At 36.4% G+C, this 21,395-nt stretch overlaps 1 protein-coding gene across 6 annotated transcripts in view; it reads right to left on the bottom strand.

Annotated features, from left to right (window-relative positions):
- PRKD1 (protein kinase D1) overlaps positions 1-21,395 on the bottom strand; it is a 143,033-nt gene that overhangs the window by 51,266 nt on the left and 70,372 nt on the right. For all 6 annotated transcript variants that reach the window (XM_055800815.1, XM_055800820.1, XM_055800792.1 and 3 more), the window contains exon 2: positions 19,003-19,141. In XM_055800815.1, coding sequence (XP_055656790.1) covers positions 19,003-19,141 — 139 coding nt within the window. The remainder of the gene's footprint in view (positions 1-19,002; positions 19,142-21,395) is intronic.

The following is a 21,395-nucleotide window of genomic DNA, read 5'->3' as shown; positions in this document are numbered from 1 at the left end:
TGCTAAATTGGAAGATTGGAAAGTTTTGCATATATTTACTGGGTGTTTTTTCAAATAGCAAAAGCAGTAGAAACACCACTGAGCTTAATAATTTACGTAATGAATTAAAGATATTTTAATATATCTTTATATTAAAATACCAGTTTTTGAGAAAAGTAAATATCAATATCTCTGTAGAAGCAAATCTGAAATGAAAACCTCCCACAAGCAGTTTTGCCTAAGGGACTTGATCGTTCAGTGCTTTTCCACTGTCCTGAATTCAGTTCCATCTGAAGCTGTCAAGTGGATGGAAACTATTTTGCTTTTGTGAGTGTCATTCTCCCAATGAGATACTAAATAAATACTACACTTAGCAGTAATAATGCAATTTTAGGGAGGCAGAAATCAAATGTGAATAAATCTCCCATAGTACCGAAGTTGTTGTACCAGTTATTATAAACACACATGCAGTATTACATATTTAGTTTTTTCATTTAAATGTCTTTGAATGTAAATATCCTTAAAATATCTTGTACAGCACACATTGCAAAACAGACATTACTAATTTCCAAAGAAATTGCCTTTCAATGAAGCTTAAATTTTGCCTGTTTAATTGATTACTGAATTAACACTGGGGTTTTTTTCCCCTTGACAGAAAAGTAAATTATCTGTGCTCAGTTATGGCTCGATTTAAATAGCTCTGTGGCAGGTTAGGCTATCATTTTCATGGTGAACTCACCCTCCCACATCCACTATAACACGAAGTATGTACTGGAATTAAAATTCATCAGGGACGAGTTGACTGGCAAAACTGTTCACCTCTCATGAACTTTGAGAACATCTGAACTGTATTTCTGTGACCATAAGGGAGCAGGAACTAGCACTGAAGAGTCTGTCTGAACTGAAAGATCCTGAAAGTCATGCTTAGAAGCTCCAGAAACCAAAGACAAAGCATGGAAAGGCAGGAAACAGTTTCAGGGAACAGTGAAGGATTTTTGGATCCTACCTTTGTACAGTGTTCTGGGGCTGGAATACAAAGGTGTGTAAACCAGCATCCCACTAATCACTTCTGGAAGACTTAACAGCTTAAAGACACTCTTACACACTACCCATAGAGCAGGTCAGAAGAAATTGAACTTAACAACAACCTACTAGATGAGGAACACCGGTCTGTTGGTTTAAAAGGTAACTGAGGCAAGTTCTAGGGTGCTTCCAGCATTATCAAAAAAAAAGATACCAATGGTAAAGATAAGCAATGATAAATACTGTTCTTATTCAATATTTCAACACTCCTGGCTGAACAATTTGAATTTATCATATCATTTTATATAATGATGTATTTAAAAAGCCGTATCATTTTATACTGTCATGATAAATACTCACAAATAAAAGGCAGGGAGGAAAACTGCATTTTATTTTAAAAAAGCTTTACACTTGGCAAGTACTGCAGAATACAGCAATAAGAATACAAAACCTCAGTCTTTCCCCTTCTTTTGAAATTGTTTTGGCAATGTGCCACTGTTGAAAGGTATGGAAGTGTTCTGGGTTTTAATTTTTAAGGTCAAAATAGTGTTTTTCTAGGCTTCAGATTTATGTCTTGTCATCAGGTTCTGCAGACAGAATTCTGTTTTCCTGTCTCGTGAAATGATGTTGTTTCAGATCACTATTCACTGAAACTAGTGTGTCTTTAGAACTTGATCTGGAAGAATTATGTTAACTAGCAAGTTACATAAATCTTTTAACCTGTAGAAAAACGGATAATTCATATTTCTTGTTCTGCCAGCTGTACGGCACAGTTGACTTTTTGTGGCTAAACCTTGCACTGCTTAAATTTTCAGAGGATGCAATTCCAGCAGCAGTTATATATGAATTGTGTTGTTCTTCTAAGCTTCTTTCATAATCTTGTAATTCATAACTTTTTAAAATTACACATCTAGAAAGGCTTTCATATAGCTACTAACACCCACAGTTTTAACTTTCAGAATACTGGTATTTACTGAAAAAATAAAATTCCTCCGATAAAACATATGAAATTTTTTTTCTAAATTACATGGACATCTTATTAACAACGAAGCTTCTCTAATGTCAGACTATCCTTTTGCTTTGACAGAGCACTGACGCTGTGAAGGCTATTTTCTGGCTGTATGTAAAATTGTGCAGCAAAAAAGAAGAGGCTCCAAATATGCCATAACCATATCCTGAAAAACGTACTACTCTGCAGAAAAGTTTACAATATTACATTCTTAATATGATACCATTACACTGTTAACTCTCAGGCTAACTTGTCATCATCTATTTAAGCATTCCTAGTATCACCAAAACATAGACATTGAAACTACAACCGTTTTGACAAGACCATTTCATCAAGTCTGTTAATGACTTGGCTGTTAATGGCTGGTACTCCTTGTTCTGGGCTCAGGAGCAGATCTATCATTCAGCACGGCTGGAAATGAGAATAGGAAGCCACTGCAACTCACAGAGGCAAGGTCCTGCTTCAGGAACAGTTAAATGATTTACTGGTCATTTTGAGTTCCAAGACTAAAAGGGCTTTGAACTATTACCAGAGGTGAGATGCTGATATTATGAGCAACAGAACCTCATGTAATGGGAGCTGTATCTAGTGTCCATGTCTCTCATAGCAGAAGAGACCATCAACCTCATGATCAGCAGTACCTTGCAGCTATGAAAAGCAGACGTTCTCCTGCTACCCTCTCCCATTTGGAATGCCCTCGAGTGCAACGTATTCCAGTGACTTGCTGCAGTAACCGAGTCCTTCCCTACAAGAACTGCTGGCATTCACCACTTAAAAAATACATACATCATACTATTATACATTATGAAATTTTAAGCACTGATTAAACCATAACAGCTAATGATTGTACATATGATTTCACTGAGATAACAGAAAGGAAAGCAGTTTATTCTTTTCAGTGTTCTACTGTGGCAATCAAAGATAGTCTGAGTTTTCACATTTCCACCAAAGTCAGAAGAGCTATGGCAGTTCATACACATCAAAGACTTCAACTCTGATTTCCATCCTGAAATCTGATTTAAAAATTAAACTAAGATTATCAGGACCCTAATACAGGATAGAAGTGATAACTTCCTAAAACCTAGACATGTATAGTTTTATAATCACTCTGTTTCTGTATTAGTTCTGCTCTGAAATAGGGAAACTTTTACATGGAAATTGGGATCTAATGAGCTTTTTGGATATGTATGTAAGTACTTCAGCACTTTAAATTCTACATGCAGGGAAAACCTTCTAATCCAATAAGTTTCATTTTCTTTTCCTTACCTATTGTTGCTTTATCCCAATGTTTTAGGTGAAAACCAGCTTAAACTATGAATGCTAACAGTTGGTATTCAGGTAATTAGCTGTAGGAGGTGGGGATGGAGGGGAACATAAACTTTCAGAATTGAATTTTGAACTCTCAAGCAGAAGCCTGCTACTTGCTAACTGCAACTGGTACAGGATAGCTGCAACTTTTTATAATACTCAGACTAAGCAAAAGCGGCACGGCCTCAGTCCTGCAGTGACAGAAAGAAACTCAACCACCAGCCACAAGGCTGATCACGTGTTGTGCTTCTGGACATGGACCATTTAGTTTGGGGGTCCAGAAGGACCAGGAGGTGGAAAAGAAAGGTCCCTAAAAAGAAGCAGTCATCTCAGAAAGAATTGGGGCTGGAAAGACAAAAGTGAAGATACTGCTTAGATGTAAAATGCTGGAAGTGAGTGAAGACCCCAGGGATTGGGGAGATGGAGGCCAGGGGACGTCCCTGCATTTTGGTCATTGATGCCCAAGGCTAGTAGCTGCAAGCAGTGGCACAGCAGGAACAAATACAATTTTGTGCCCAGCTTTCCCTGGCCAGCAGCCACCTCCGTACCGGGAGGGGCAGTGGGCAGCTAGTAAGTGTGAGGCTGGGAAGGGAGCAAATAAGCCACTGTGGGATGCATCCAAGTCAGGTAAAAGCTCTGATCTCCTTGGTTCTTAAATAAATCTCGGTATCCAGATTCACTACGGGCTACGGTTTACATTGTCTCACCCGCGACATGAGATTTAAGCAACAAACTGCAGGAGATAATAAACTATTTGCAATCATTTGTCCAGTTCTAGTTCAGACTTCTAAGGAGAGTTTTAATAGAACATTAACATTTATAAGCCAACATGCTTCATTCAGCTGTACATTCTTAAGTCTTAAAAAGTTCAATTTAATGTACTTCGATTCATTTGAGAATGATTCCACAGTATCAAAGCCATAAACTAAACAGCACAGTAGGTTTTAAATCCACTTGAAATCTCAGCATAGAATTCTTTACGAATTTACCCATTTTTCACTTAAGTGGAAAAACCAGCAATATCTTAGTTCATGGATTCAGGCCCTGTTAATCACAAAATTACACTGCAGAGGTATTAATTAAAAACAAAATTAAATACCCTGCAAGTTTACTGGAGCTACTGGTGCAGCGTTCAGCGTTAACTCTTGACTACTGGCAATAACGAGCAGCTCCAAATTAAAAATAAAGCCTCTTGCTCCTTTTCTATGCTCAGGCTGACTGAAATTGTTATCAAAGTAAACGCCACAGATCTTTTAGGTCTTTATTTCCTCTGACTTTATTTTGTAAGTTCTTCACGGTTCTTTTCCAAGGCTTCTGAAAAAATCAAGTAATAAATTACATGGTCATTGTCAGAATTATATATCTCAAAAAGAAGAGATGCTGAAAAAGAATTAGTAGCACTTGAAAAACTTACCTAATTCCTTCAATTTTCTTTCATAGAAGGTTAAGAAAATGGTTTGTTGCACAGTGAAAAAATGTTAATGGCTAAAAGTACATATGGTGAATAAATGCTGGTGGCTAAAAGTGTAAGTATAATGGAACTAAAAATATAATCTTATGCTGAACTCAGTAAGGAACCTCCATGTACATCAAACTGTTTTTAATGCTCTTTAATGTTAACTATCTGCAAAACTTTAGATAACCTTTAAAATTACCCTAATGATTTATAAATATATATCATTATCTACAGAATATACCCAGATGGAGTTTTTTGCATGGTATTGGATGTCCATGGGCCCTGAGGGGATGCACCCAGAAGTAGTGAGGGATCTTGCTGATGTCATTGTGAGGTCACTATCAACAATCTTTGAACAATCACAGCGACCAGGAGTGTCCAAAAACTGGAGGAAAGCAAATGTCACTTTTAAGAAGGGCGAGGAGGAAGACCCAGGGAACTACAGGCAAGTCAGCCTCACCTTGAGCCCCAGGAAGGTGATGAAACAACTAATCCTGGAAATATATGACTAATTCTGGAATATGCTTTAGTGTCTGACTAATAATGTTTCCTTCAGGTCTCAGATCTTTAATATGGGACCATCTGAAACAAGGAACAGAAGCAAGACTATATATAACCACTGCATTTTCTCAGCACCACCACCACACCCCTTTAATCTTTCCAGGACAACACTTGAAAAGGGAGAAAGGAACCTAAAAATGCTAAGGAAATGCACAATTTGTTCATGAAGTGCTATAGTTGACATAACCTGGAAGAAATAAATTAATTATTGCTTTGAACTGTGGTTAATTTTTTAATGAATTACAACAATTCAAGAATGACTCATGGAAACCTCTCCAGTGCCTGGCCAGGTATATCTGAAGGCCAAAAAGATAAGCAAAATGTTTACAGATTATATCAATGCTTCACTGAAGATAACAATAGTGTTCTACTGACAATAAGTTTACCCAGGATTTCACACTTACACATAAATGGGATTGAAATTAACATTGGGAAATGGTCATACTAATATACCTCACTTGACAGCCTGTGTTTGGTTTCTGTAAGACCGACCCCAAAAGAAGTACAGTAAGAGAGAACTGATGGATGAGACAAACCACTGGAGGCATGGAAGAGACTTCCATATAAGGAGAGATTAAAAAACTGGAATTGTTTCATTTGGAGAGGAAATGAGTTAAGAGTTTACCGGATTCAAGAGGAGGAAGCCAAAAAACCAAAGCAGGAAACAAACATACCCACTGTGTCATAACCTTCCGCACCAACAAACTAGAGCGATAGGAGTCTTCATGTCCTAAGCAGCAGACAAGCTCTCCAAAGTTCTTTTTGGCAACAAGTCACACCTTACCTAGATTAAGGAAACATTCTTAGGACCCCTTTAAGAGCCTGAGTGAGCCAGGTTTCATTGGAATGACAGTGTCTCCAGGCTTGAGTCACACTACCATATGGATATAAAAACCAGCAGTTTGCAACCTGCGGCCGTTCCTGACTCTCTTCCTCCTTAGTTTCCATTTCAAGTTGTTATAGTCCCCAAAGGAAGGATGTTTGTTTGTTTGTGCTTAGTCCTGTTTTAGCTACAAACCTCAAGCACTTCCTAAAAGAAGATATGTATCTTACCACAAAGGGCTGCAAACATCATGCATCGGAAATAACCATGAGACTGTGTATTGCTATTTACTCTTTCAAAATACCAAAGCCAGCAGTCAGCCAATGAAAGTAAAATTCACTAAGTGTAACAGTGATATTTAAAGATGTATTTTTTACACAAGCCACATTTAATTTGAAACCTACTGGAGCCATAAGATATTGATACCATGAATTCAGAGTCTGAGAAAGCAGAGAGATTCTCCACAAAGTACATTTTTTGCCTGACATATATCTAAGTAGTGTAGAATACACTGTTGACATGTTAACAACACAACTTGTCTGATGGGCAAGTTATTCCAAGTGGGTTACCTCTTATTTTGCACTATGTTCCCCTCTGAAATATTTACAGCTACTCTCCATTCAAGACTCACTACTATCAGTTAACAAATACACTGATATAAATGTTTGGTCAAGCAGGTATTGGTTATAGAAACTGTCAAACAATGTATCACAAGGCTTGTTCTCTGCTACATGTTGTAGCTAATGAAAATGAAGTGGCAGAGGTAGTTATTGTATGAAAAGGGGATACACTATGGTAAGGAAAAGAGAAATCTTCATGTTTTGGCAGTTTTATGGTTAGAATCTCTGTTAGTAGCAGAAACAACTGAAAGAATTTGAAAAACTGAGAAAAGGAGAAAGAAAATGTAATTCAAGTTTTATTAATCACATACTCAAAAATAGACAATTTAATTTTTTAAAAGGGTGAACCCTTTTTTTTTCTAATACACAGCTTCAAGTGAACCTATAGCAGTGGTCTCCAAGGAGAGGTGTGTCACACACCTGGGTGTGCAGAAGCCAATCCATTAGGGTGCAGAAAGACAATATTAGAACTTCAGCAACACATGTAAGTTATAAATAAATAAATATATATTGGGGGTGTACGCTCCAAAATTTTTAGTGATGGGCCACACAAAAAAATTTTGAGATGAATCTATAGGACTTTGCCACTCTAAGAAAAGTTTAAGTGCTATTAAAGATGCATCCTGTGAAATAATTTATAGCCATGTCCAAATTTCACACACCACAGAGTAAGGAAAGACTAAGTGGATTAAACAGATTTATAAAACACTAAAAGAGAGTTGATTGATCCTTTGAAGGAAATATATCTTTTGAGAAAGGATCAGATGAAGTGGGAGATGCTGAAGTATAATACTTGAATAATTTATTGAGTTACTGTTACTCAGTGGGTTGTGTTAAACTCAGTCAAAATGATAATATCTAAAACCTTTTAAAGAAGGGTAAATGTGATATGTATCATATTAAGAAAACTGAATAAAAATTGGTAAGAAAGGAGAAAAAATACCTCACCCAACTGATAATAAGATATTTTAAGGAAAATAAAGGTTTTTTTAAGTCCAGAGATTTTAACTTGTATATAACATAAAATGAACATCAATAATTAATTAGATCTACTTTAGAAGGTGACAGGTGCTTTGCTTTAATGGATTAACCACAATGAATCTAACTGTAATAAGCTGTAATCAACTTCAATCCAGCCTTTCTTGGAAAGCTGGCTATACAACTTAATGATGCATAACAATTAAAAGTTATGTAATTGCTTATTCTACCTTAATCATAACAACACAGGAAATTCACAGGCATTGAGGTTACCTGTGTTAAACTGATGTACTTGAAAAATGTTTATTTTCAGTGAAATCTTGTGATAAGAGTACAAAAGCTTAAGAACAACTGGATCAGACCACAGTCTGCTAAGCCTGGAATCCTGCCTTTCAAAGAGGAGTTCCCAAAGCAGCAGCAGCAGCATCTGGTGGTATTGTCCCAGACCTCAGATGCCCCTGCTTTGCAGCAAAAGCATTCTCTGAAGCAGAGAGGAGGTGACAAAGACAGATGACACAAGGCAAATGACATTACAAGTGCCTTCTGTTTTCTGTCTCTTCCTTTCCTCAGAATTCCAAGACTTGTATTTGCTTTTCTTGACTTGCACTGAGCACTAATATGACATGTTATAAACTTGAACTTCTCAATTTTTGCTAGTATCAGCTAACTCAAAGCCCATTGTTCCATACATTTAAGAAAAAAAAAATAATCAAGAAATTCCCCTGACACTTTATACCAAGCTACACTGAATTTCATCTGGGGTGACACTTGTGCTTTACTATTCATGCCTTCCAGATCATTTATGAATGTATTTAACAGCACAGACCTAAGAACCTCTGCTAGTGACTTGCCTCCACTGTGAAAACAGCATGTTTTTCTACCCTTTGTTTCCTAAGTTATAAACAGTTATTTATCCATTTCAGCATCTATCCTCTTCTTTCATGAAAGAACAGTTTCTTCACGAGCCTTTGGAAAAGAAAGTGTTTGTATGACTTCTGGAAGACCAAGTATGCTATCTCAACTGAACACAAAACTTGACATTTTCATTAAACAGCACACAAATAAATTGAAAATATATTATCTCTGAAAATTGGACAACTAAAGGTGTACAGTGTAGGAAGTCTGATCTATTAACTTACAGAGGAACAGTGACCTCTCATGAAAAGGACCTGTCCTGAGAGAAGGATTTTGTGTTCATCCTCTCTACCAATACTATTTTTTCCAACATTTAGTTTAATTTTTTAATAAATACAAGATGACATTGTTTATTATTACCAACTAATCAAGATTTTAAAATGGCATCTAGAATCTTGACATAAGCAGGAAATTATTAAGAGTTCAAAAAGCTTACTTAAAAACGTAAAGATTATTTTGTTCCTATGAAGAAATACATGGCTAGCAATACACTTGCAAATCACGTTCACAAAATCTTGCAATTATTTCATGTTTTCTGCTGCTGAAATAATCATTAAATACTAACAACATACAGAAAAGTCCATGCAGAAGAACAACTAGCATGACCAATATTGCTGTAAGAGCGCTAGAAGCAAAGCTGACAGATTTAACTGCTTCTCTACCAACATTTGCCTGTTGCATATCATTTACACAGCATGTACTGTTGATGATGCTGCCAGAGAACATAAGGAAGTGATGTTGACAGGAGATCTACTTTTTTCATCCTACTTTTACCTACTTCCTCCTGCAGCAGAAAGAAAAGAATGGTAAAGCAAGACAGGAGGGGGAGTTCTGAAAGATTCTGCTGATGCAGAAAAAATACAAATTTTGAAGTCTGTATCCAGAAGGTAACAACTATAACATATATGAGCTGAAGAAAAGACAATGAGGTAAAACAAAGAAAGAAGGAAAGAACCTTTCAGTCTTAGCAAACACAAGTCATCTATCTGAAATTCATGATCCCAGAACAATGTAGGCCAACAGTGAAGGATACAAAGTCAATCCACTTTAACCTGATCAGCAATGAGCCTTACCTCTAAAGACATAAGAAAAAAAAGATGACAGCTGGAGACAATTAAAAGGACATAGAAGAAGAATAATCTAAAAGATACCATCTTAGACAGGACAGAGAAAAGACAGTTGTATTTCTCAAAAACACCAGAAAAATAGTGTGTTAACATAGATAGCCATAAAGGCACCAAAAGAAGGATGCTTTTCAATCACAACGAAACAAAATCACAAACTGTGACCAAGTACATAAGTACTATAAAATGATGTCCAAAGATATAACATCATAATGTTCATCTCAAGGAAGTGGCAGTCAAACAAAAATTACAATCCAGTTGTTGATACACAGCATGTACTATAATGGTATAGTTATCTACAGCTTTTATTCAGTTCAATGTATTTTATCCTATACAAGACCATATAATATTGAATCCAAATAAAATGTCTGCATTGCACAATCAGGTGGTGTAACACCTATGTGATATTAAAACAGAAACAGCTTCTTCACAAAAGCATTGGATCAATTCCTGCCCTCATCAGCTCAGCAAGGAAACATAAAATCACTGCTATTTGACTTTCTTGCTACAGGAATCCTGCCAGATTGAGCACAAGTGCTCACAGCAAGCAGATGAAGTACGTTACACTAATTCACACAAGATGCTGATGTTTCATCATCTGCCTTCCAGCACTGGGCAAAAACTTCTTACACCCCTATGTAATTTTGCTCCAGTAAAACTAGACAGATTTTTTATAATCAAACTCATATTAAAACTGTAAATATAAAATTGTTTTTTGCTGTATATAACATGAAAAGACAACAAGTTTACACAGCAGTTTTTAATAAACTTTGATGAACAAGATATAGTGTAGGACATAAACTAGGCTGCCAAGAATGTAAGTCTGAAGGCATCTAAAGTAACTGTTTCCTTGAAATCCTCAAAAAACAGGGTGCCCAAAGAATCTGAGTAGAGAAGTACAGAGCCGCAGCAACTCTCATTTGTCAGCTTGTTCTATAGAGTCTGTAAATGGTAAGTATAGTTCATCGCAAAAAGGTCACAAATTCACAGACAAAGTGGTGGTGGCTGTAACTACAGACAGCTTGAAACAGTAACGTCAACGCACCCTTCATTTTAGAAAGAGGTTAACTTATCTACAACCCAGATCTCATGTAATAACTAATGTAAAAGCTTCTAAGTATTTAACTTCTCAAGAAAGAAAGGATATGAAGGACTGTACCTCTCAATCATTATTATCTCTTTATTGGCATTAATGGCAATAATAAATAAAACATTTTTAAAGGCTAGTCAGAAGAATACCAAAGAGCTTCAAAAACTAGGAGTTAAGCTTAAAGAAGTGAGTTTATCAGAGCAAGCACATTCCATTCTGCTCAAATCTACTGTGAATTTTACATTATGTTATCTTGGCGATTTGCATTTGCATCCTTTGTTTCATAAGTGGAACATGAAAGCAACTTCTTCATAGGTCCAGTCGAAGTTTGCAGCAGCTACTACTTAATCACATCAAGACTGAAGAACACTTTTCAGCTTAAGCTCACCTCACATAAATGTACTTCCTTTTCTTGAGCAAACAGTAAGATTGCACTTTAAGGAGAGAGACCTACAAAGACACAACTTCCGGTTTCTCTTCCTTTCAGTGTTTATGAATGACTGACTGCTCATTTACAGCCATCTCTGATCATAGCTTTGACTGCAGCTTCTATACCTTGCTTCCTGGTTTGGGCTGCCTACTAATTTTTTGAGAGTATTCTAATCAAAAGGACCCCTTCCTACAAATATAACATGATAACATCCTTTCTCCAAAGATTTGGATCCTTTTTTGGTCTGAACTGCAATTTAACTAGGTGTCGGATTCAACGAACACATTAATGGAGACTTCCACAGCACTAGTAAAGGACTTTCCTCTCTTGTGCATCAGGAGACCAGAAGTTTTCTAACATTTTGAAGACGAAATGAAATAGAAAGCTCACAGGTAAGAATTCTAACAGCAACATGGCAAGCAATATATTACTGACAGAATGGTATTAGTGATACTGGTCAATGAATGCCCTGGAGTGCAGCCTAATGGACCAGCAGGGTTCAACATACAAATTTGTGGGTTTCATACACTTCTGAAGTGCCCCCATACCTCCTATACAAACGCTATCAGAATACCATGTAGTCAAATAAAGTGTTAAAACAGGTATTTTAAAAAATACGTAAAATGAAAGGAAGAAAACAATATAAGAGGTAAAAATAAAACTATTTATGAGGGCCACTAACGTTCATAATGAAAGTTCTCTTTTCCTCTTTCAATGTGCAGCTGACTGTATCTGTAACTCGACGTAGCCTTTTGCCTCCACTTTGATCATAATGCCCGACCTTTCACTTCCAAAAAGCCAGAATCTATATGGGCACTGAACAACAATTTATCTGGCTGGCTGCAATAACCTGTGCTTATGTCCTGTGGACCAGCCAGCAGACAGACACAGAACATCTGTTCAGCGAGTTATGTGATTCTTACACTCCACTAAAATCCTACTGAATAATGCACCAATGCAAAATACAAGCAATAATGTTCATTATGAATATCAAAGCACAGCAGGTGCTGCATTCAGAGCTGATTAAATTTCTTGTGTTTCACCAAAAGCCTCTAGCTCTACCACAAACTGTGTCGGTTATACTGTATGATGTCCACAGGTACAATTTTTTTTCCTGAAATGGGCTAAAGTGCTTCAGCTACAATGAGCAACTCCTCTCAAATATATATTTTTCTAGATAAATTCTCCTATATTTCAAGGACCTGTAATGTAAGCTCTAAACTAGAAAATGATCATATTTATTATTCCTTAAACTGCCAAGAACATAAGTACAATAAGAAAAGGAAATTAATCACAGGTTGTCCAACCTTTATAAAAGACCTTGTAACGAAGTCAGCTACAGTGAAAATTAGAAAATGCATAGTGTTAGGGTATGAACTCAGTGTATAAACCCATAGCACTAGGGCTGACAGTTCAGCTTTCTCTACCCTGATGGTTTATTGACATGTACAATAAAAAAATGAATGCAGTGGATCAGTATGGCTCTCAACATCAGATACCAATGCCTCAGGGGACGTTTACCCACAGCAAACGAGTTTTCAGCAACAAAGCTGTAGCAGTAAAACTATGTTTTACTGCCTCTTTCAGACACACCATTCAAAAACAATTGCCATAATATACCTTGAATTTACAGAACTTCAGAAAGTATGTTCTGTTTAATATTTGTAATGTAAGCTAGAAATCAAATACTTCAATCAGTTCAACAAAAGCATCTGATTGTATTTCTTCTGTCCTTCCCACAGCTCAAGTGCAAAGTGCTCAATACTCTCCACTGTAGTGGTCAAGGCCAACCTCTCCTGTTTTCAGAGAGTTTTTTCCTCCTTTCAAAACACATTTTCAAGGCATATCCAGATTATGAAGTATCATGAAAAAAATTCTTATGGTCCCATATTTAGGTGTGGGTTGTTGTTTTTTTTTAAAAAATAAAGCAGAGATAACCCATCTTCAGCTAGTTTGTGATACACTATTGCCAAAATTTATAATACTTTGAAACTATGTCTGAATATATTTCCATTAAAAACTGCCAGCACTATTTCAAATACCTCCCTGAACACTAGACTATTTCCACAGTTCTTTCTCTTCTCCAGTGTTGCTGAACTGGGAATACTTTCCTCCCTTCCATGACACAGGAATTTCAACACTGCGGAAATTAATTGCTGCATTTAGTTAGGGCTCATTTGTGGGAAGACACTGGTGCTCTTGCGTGTTTATGGAGAAAATGTATTTAATTTCTCATATAACTTCAGATATCTGACTGAAGGTGAGTGTAAACAATCATCGGTCAGGCCATGGTGTATTATGAGTTTCATTTGCTGCCTTTTGCATTTAGAGAGAAAGCAAGTCTTCCAAGCACAGTGTTGTCTAGTGAAAAACACTAAACTGGTAGTAGATTAACCATTTAGTTAGAAGATTCTAACTAAATCCAGCAATTTCCGCAATGTTAAAATTCACGTGCAACTCGGGGAGGAAACCATTCCCAGTCCTATAATATTCTAATATTGGAACAGGTACTGTGGCTGCATGGCTGATCTTTTGCTATAGTGGTACAGACCACCAACCAGGATGAAGAGGCAGATGGAACATTCTACAGGCAGCTGGGAGAAGCGTCACGATCACTAGCCCTTGTTCTCACAGAAGACTTCAACTTACCGTGTGTCTGCTGGAAATACAACACAGCGGAGAATCAGCAGTCTAGGAGGCTCCTGGAGTGTGTGGAAGATAACTCCCTGACGCAGCTGGTCAGTGAGCCAGCCAGGCGAGATGCCCCACTGGACATGCTGTTTACAAACAGGGAAGAACTGGTGGGTGGTGGCGTGGCTGGAGGGTGCCTTGGGCATAGCGATCACGAGATGGTAAGAGTTTTCAGTTTTCAGAGGAGTAAGGAGGAGAGTCAGCAGAACCTCTACCTTGGGCTTCCAGAGGGACAACAACTTTGGCCTGTTTAAGAGCCTGGTTGAGAGAGTCCCTTGGAAGACAGTCCTGAGGGGCCAAGGGGTCCAGGAAGGCTGATGGAGCCCAGCTTTCCTTGGGATGGCTGAACACCTGCCTGCCGATGGAAAGTAGTGAATTAATTCCTTGTTTTGCTTTGCTTGCATGTGGGGCTTTTGCTTTATCCATTAAACTGTCTTTATCTCAACCCACGAGTTTTCTCACTTTTACTCTTCTGATTCTCTCCCCATCCCATTGTGGGGAGAGTGAGTGAGCGGCAGTGTGGGGCCTGGTTGCTGGCCAGGGTTAAACCATGACTTATTCAGAGGACCTAGAAATGTATTTTGATGATCTGTGGTGATATGATGGCTTGATAAATGTTAACTGAAGTCATCCTTACAAAAACAATTTTTGGAATGAAGATGTTGAAGAACTGTTGTTAAAGGATATTAATTCTCTTTCTCAGTTTTGTTTCTTAAAATATAACAGGAGTGAAAGACATAATTAATACCCTACATAAGTCAGATTTCTTATGTGGCCATGCCCACCACAGTAGAATAGTTCAAGAGCAGAGCACTGACTCACACAAGAACTCGGGCAATGGAAGAAAAAAGCGAAGGTGAAAAAGAACAACTAATATTCACACATGTTACAACAGACTGACTTAAAGCATCTAAGGTGCATGCTTGTAATCTCTTTTCAGTCCCATTTCACCATATGGCGCTATAATGATTTCCACAAGATTAAGAGAGAATACCATTTGATTAAATATGAAGGAACAGTAAGCTTCACCTTCTTAACTAAAGCAGCACAAGGAAGGCAAGGGAAAATGTCGTCCTGTTGCTGAATGGGACAGGCTTCCTGGTGACAAAGGCTATGGAAAAGGCCAAGGTACTCCATGCCTCACCTCAGTCTTTACTGGCAACTCCAGCCTTCAGAAATCCCAGATCCTTGAAACCAGAGGGAAAGTCTGGAGCAAGTAAGATTCACCTCCAGCAAAGCAGAACCAGATTAAGGAACATTTAAGCAAAGTGGACATACATAAATCCACGGGGCCTGACAGCTGGTCTGTAAGTGCTGACCAATGTCATCATGTGGTCACTCTTGAGTACTGTATAGTGTCCAGTTCTGGCCTCTTTAGTCCAAAAAAACCACAGACTTAACCTAAATAATAAACTAATCTAAATCATAACCTAAAAATAAATTATTTGCCATCTTTTGCACAGGGTCAGAGCACATTTCTGGTATGCACCAAACATATTGGATGAACATTATGTGAACTTGATTATTTGATAGCATTATCACTACTTAGGGCTACATTTTTTTTTAAGTACTCTGTACTGTTCTAAATCTATTGCCTCTGATGCTACTTTTAAAAAGTGCTTTTAAAAAGAATACTCAGTCAGCTTTGCTGATATAAAATACTATAAATAGACATTTATTTACATAAGAACTAAATAAAAATTTTTCATTGCTAAGGAAGGAAAGGCCCAAGGAAGACTTTCCAGTCTTTTGGCAAAGAGGAGAAAAATTATTAATTCAATTGTTCAATAAAAACCATGAAAACAAAGTCATAGTCTTTGGACCATATGGAATTAAGAAACCAGTATACCTTGCCAGAAGAGTCTTAAGATTCCTCAACCTTTACTTGTAAGTAAAAAAAGGCACTTCATTCTATTCAGGACATGAGCGATGGCTGTAGTTAAGATGACAGAAATTAGGCACCCTCAAAATAACATGTGAAACTGCTTTTAGCCATGGACTGGTGGTTGGTCAAAGAGATAGTAATACTTCTTCCTTGTATTTCCCAGAAGTAGCTTCAGATATACTGGGGGGTGGGCAGGGGGAGAAGGAGAGGAGGGGAAGTGGGAGGGATGTGGACAGGACACAAAAAACCCAACCCAAGCCAAGCCAAGAGAAAGAAAGAAACTAGTTTTATTACTAACTACAGCCTATAGGATGATAAAATTGAAACAAAAATTATTCTCAGAGATTAGAACTACTAATTGATTTCAGTGAATACAAATTAATGAAATCAAGAATTCAAGACTCAGAAATGCTATGACTATGCAGGTATGATCACACTCTACTTCCTATAGAACTGTGAAACTATGCAAAAAATTGCAATATACTTAGTTCTTAATACATCATAATCTTACATGTGTTTTGCACTGCAAGTTTATTCAAGATACATTTTTCTTAATCTATTAATTTCCTCCATTAGAATGACCTTCTAAAATATTTGGATTCCTCTAAAGTTTTTATCTTTATTTTTTCAGCACATGACGACACAGTTGCACAACCCATCATACTACAGTTGCGCAATAATACAGTCAGTGAATTGCAAAAGGGAAACAGTCCATCACAGAAATGACATAAATCAACAACAAGGTAATAAACAAATTTCTTTCATGAGTTCATCATAAATAAAACTACATAAAATGATACAGCTGACCAATAGTGTTAACAACTGCATTAACAGAATTACTAGGAAAAGTATAATAGTACACTTTAGTGATTTGCCTTTAGCTAAAATTTGTCAGTAGAACACAGTAAAACAAAGTACAACAATACTTTGTGATACTAAAAATTCCAAGGCTTCAGCCAGCAATGTATACTCCAAGCTGGAGCATGAGAGGAAAAAATAGATGGATCTTGGGCAATTGTCGCTACCACCCACATTTTCACACAGTGCTGGTTTAATAGCCTTCCTCTAAATATTGCAGAGATGCTTATGCTTGACCACTTTCGTGGAGAGATGCTTCACGTAAAAAAATAAAACTATAAATTCCCTAATGTTCTTAAACAATGTTTAATGTTCTTAAATAATGTTCTTATCACTTGCAAGTACTGCATAAAGTGCTGCTCTTGAAGATTTAAACAGCTACTTGCTTAATTTTGGTGAACTGGAAGATATGTGGTCTCCATTTCAAAAGCACACAAACAATACATCAAGTGAAGTACTAAATTCCTTGCTGATTTTTTTCCCATTGCATCTGATTTACCAATCTGGAGTGATTATTTTTTGTAGGAAATATGAAATAGAGGTTACTGGAACCTTTTCAAAAGGGAAAAATTTGTTTCCTGATATGGAAAAGATGAATGATGACTTACAGGAATGACTTTCATTATCCTTTATTGTACTTCTTACTATCCTAATCAAAGAGTATGGAATAGGATCCTATACAAGAAAGCTGTATTTAAATGCTTAGTTGGTTTAGATAATGTGACCTAACGCTTACCTCCACACTTCTCAGCATCCATTAGGACTTTGGCTTTCTCTTCACTAATCCTACATTCTTCTATAGATTCAATTTCTACTTTATATGACATACATGTCTCCCTATTTTTAAACATCTTTCCAGATTGCTCTAACTGCATATTCCAACTGCAAATACAAAGCCCTTCAGCCATCTTCTAGGTTTTATTTATCAAATACAACCTTCACATCTTTACAAGTCCATACCCTTGTAAACTTTGCACTATTCCTAGTCACATACCTCATCCCTTCTTACATCTAAGCTTTTGACAAGTCCTATTGACACCTAATGGCATCCCCAGATGTCCTCAATGTTCCAGTCAGATGATATGTGCTTATTTCCTACTTCAGTTAGAGTAAACCGCTCCTTATGGCCACTCTGCTGGCTAAATATGCTCCTTAAATCCATTTGTCATTTCATTGCCTCCAAAATGTTGGACTTTGACCTCATGGTTCACTCATACTTTTCTTACACCCCTTCACCTGCTAGTCACCTTCAGACTATAACTTTCATTCTCTGGCTTTGCATGGACTTACATAATCAACTTGTCTCCTCTGACTTTTGTATTTCCTAGGCCTAAATAGTTATTTCTTTTGCTCCACCTTTTCAGCTTCCATACCATCATTTATACCTGTCACATAACCAATAGTCCTGTACAAGAAGCATCCACAACTCCTCTTGGACAGCCATCCATAAAAAAATATATATTTCTATAATTTTATTTGCTTCCCTACCCAGTAGTTAATTTTTTTTCTTCCTTTCCTTTTCTAATTTTAAAAATAAATCATGTAAAGAGTCAGAGCAGTCCTGGCAGGCACTGTTATGCAGGGCTCTGAAAAAGCAGTTATTCCTATTTCCAGTGGACATTTTCATGGCACTTCATACAACATAAAAGCCAAACCTCTTTACTTTGAAAGGATCCAGGTCACTGTTAGGAAGAATGGTCTTGAGAATTCCTCTCCACAGGTAAGTATGAACTGACTGCATCAACTAACAGAAAAATTTAGACTCTATTCAATTAAATATTAAACTGTTGATACTTTATGCGAGATACGTGAAGATCAATTCTGATTTTCAACATACTTTGTTAATTAAGTAAATGTTAAAAAATCTATTGCATTTTGTTGTTAATTGCTATATTTCATTTTTACTGTGCTTCTTTGAAAAGGGTTAGGCAGCCATACAGGATGATGTTTTCCTCTAAAACCGCAGAATATACATTATTTCAATTTTTTGTTTGTTTATTAATATTAACCTGTTGTTAAATAGTAATATGGACAAAATAAGGTTGTTTAAAAGTATACAATGGAACAGGAAGAAAAAAAATAATTAATAGGTATAATATGCCTATATAAACCTGAGAAAGATTTTAACCCAGCATAGGTGAAAGTCCATGCAAATAAAATTTCCTTTCTCTTGAATCCTAATTAGAACAAAAATACTGTGGATGTTTCTGGCTACAAAAGCATGACAGTACTTTTCATTGTTTTTTAGTTACCTGATAAGACAACTTCAACTAGGTCTCCTTCTTGGATATCTGCAGCTGATTTCACTAACTGGAGAATGTTCTCAGAGGTAGGGTCATGGCGGAAGAGCAGAATTTTGTCGTACATTCCATAGAAACCACATTCGGGAAACTGCAAATACAAACCCGTAAGAATTTACTACAGTGTAAAACACATAACTGTAAAATACAATTAATATAACATTAATTTTTGAGGAAAGATTGGACCATTCCTCAGATGAGTATCAAACAGAATATGTATTTTTTCATATATGACATTATTCATCACTATATTCTGAAAAGGGCTTTTCCCCCAGGCAAGTCAGTCGTTTGCTTTCCTCCTCCTCTGTAAGCAATGTGATATCCACTAGGAATGCATTTGTTTCTCTTGCATTTCCATAGCCACTGCTGATAACTTTTTCAAAGACAAGTTCCTGTGCCAGGTGATCTAATTAGACACTCCTGGTGCAGGTGTTTGGTCTATGTGACCTATGGAGGTCCCGTCCAGCCTATATTATTCCATGATCTCTCTCCAGATTACTGCCAAAAAGATGCCTTGAGGCCAGAAGAAATATTTTTCAGCTCTGCCTAAGATGTAACCCCTAAAAGAGAACTCATTAGGAAATACCTATGTCTTGAGAGTAAAGTTACTAGGCACATACTAACTTAAGGTACTAGACACATAAAACAACATTCTCAAATTTAATAATAATCATTTATTTCAATGCAGAGAAAGTGGAGCTTTGAAAAGGGATTAAATCCTGTTGAAACTAAAAAAAAAAATCAAAAAAAACCATAGAGGTTATAACTAAGCAACATTTTTTCCCAGTTCTTTTTTTGCTGCAGCACAAAAATGTGAGTTAATTTTTTTCACATTCCCAGTTTAAAGAACTAAGATATTGTTTTGAAAACACTGCCAAGAAACCATTTTTCTTAAACAAAAGTTTCAACTCAATTTTACGTGACTGAACTACTCTATGTATTATTCGGGAGTTTTATCAACACGCTGTGAAAAAAATCACAATAAGCATAGCACAAGAGATAAACTGGCAGGTTTTGAGGTTATAATTACTTTGAAAAGAATGCAGCACATAAGGAAGCCAACAAAAAGTACTTTAAAACAATATATTCATTACTGATTTCTAGAAGCTTCAGAACCTATCCAAGTATCCCAAGAAAGTTATACTTGCTTTTTTTTTTTAAGCTTTAAAGCATGGTTTAAAAAAAGAGAGACACAAAATGGTCAGATCCCTGGTTTGAATGAAATGCATCTAAATCTCTGAAGTTTTGTCTGTTGTATTCCAAATTATACCATAATTACTAAGCCACTGCTAATTCTTGGTTGAGCAGATTGCTTGCCTGAAAAAAAAAAAAAAAAAAAAAAGTTGCTGTAATAGCTATTCATACAGGTTTTATACTCAACAGAAAATTTCCAGACTCTGAAACATAAAAAATTCTCACAGAGTATCTGCAAAGTTCTGCTACAGTGCATGTGTTTAAAGATGCAGAATTTCTGTTCATGTGCACTGTGCACCACATTAACATTCCTAGATAGATCAGTTATCTATACAATATGAGACACTATTTCAACGCCATTTCTTTGAACACCTTTATCATTTATTAATTATGAACTGAAAGAGTTGGCAATCTATTGCTGAACTTTGAGAAGGTTGCCACCAACATCAACACATAATACTTCTAAACTGGCATTACAATTACATATATAAAAAAAGACATACTTGTAAAACTAGCAATCAGTTTCATATTCATATTCACAGTCTCAGCTGAGTGGCCACAGCAACAGCAAGGTGTACTTCATGTTCATAAAGCTGAAAACAGCTTACTATGTCATGTTCAAATCCCATTTCCAAGATATTTCTCACTGATGACTGTCATCTCTATGTGAACCAAAAACCTGCTCTCGATAAGCGTGGTCTGTTGCCTTTGAAAAACAGTATTCATGCATCTATTCTTATGAAGAGAAGCAAGCCCAGTATTTTGTATTTTCATATTCCCCTGTAAAATGAGGAGCACTGAATGATCTAGTTTTGTAAAAGATATGCAGTTCCATGTTCAAAACTTACAGAAGCAACATCAGGTGGAATAAAATTAGTAAAGGCGGTTACTGAATTTTTATTTATTTAAAATAAAATTGTCATATAGGCCACATTTTTAATGAAGTTTTTAGCCAGGCAGAAGTCACATTTTGTCATGAATATATGGAATATTCTTAATCTTGCATAAAGACAACATAACCTAGATGGCATACTCTTCCGCAGTCTCAAATGTGAAGATGAAATATTTCAAGTATCACATACTTAAAATACAGTAAATATTAAGGATTAAAACTGTAAGAGTAAGACAAATAATGCTGAAGTACCTTAATT

Source organism: Falco peregrinus, chromosome 1 (assembly GCF_023634155.1).
Source record: "Falco peregrinus isolate bFalPer1 chromosome 1, bFalPer1.pri, whole genome shotgun sequence".
In the NCBI taxonomy this organism is placed as follows: Eukaryota; Metazoa; Chordata; class Aves; order Falconiformes; family Falconidae; genus Falco; species Falco peregrinus.
Note: the sequence above shows the minus strand (reverse complement) of the source record. Positions and strands in the feature narration are given on the sequence as shown.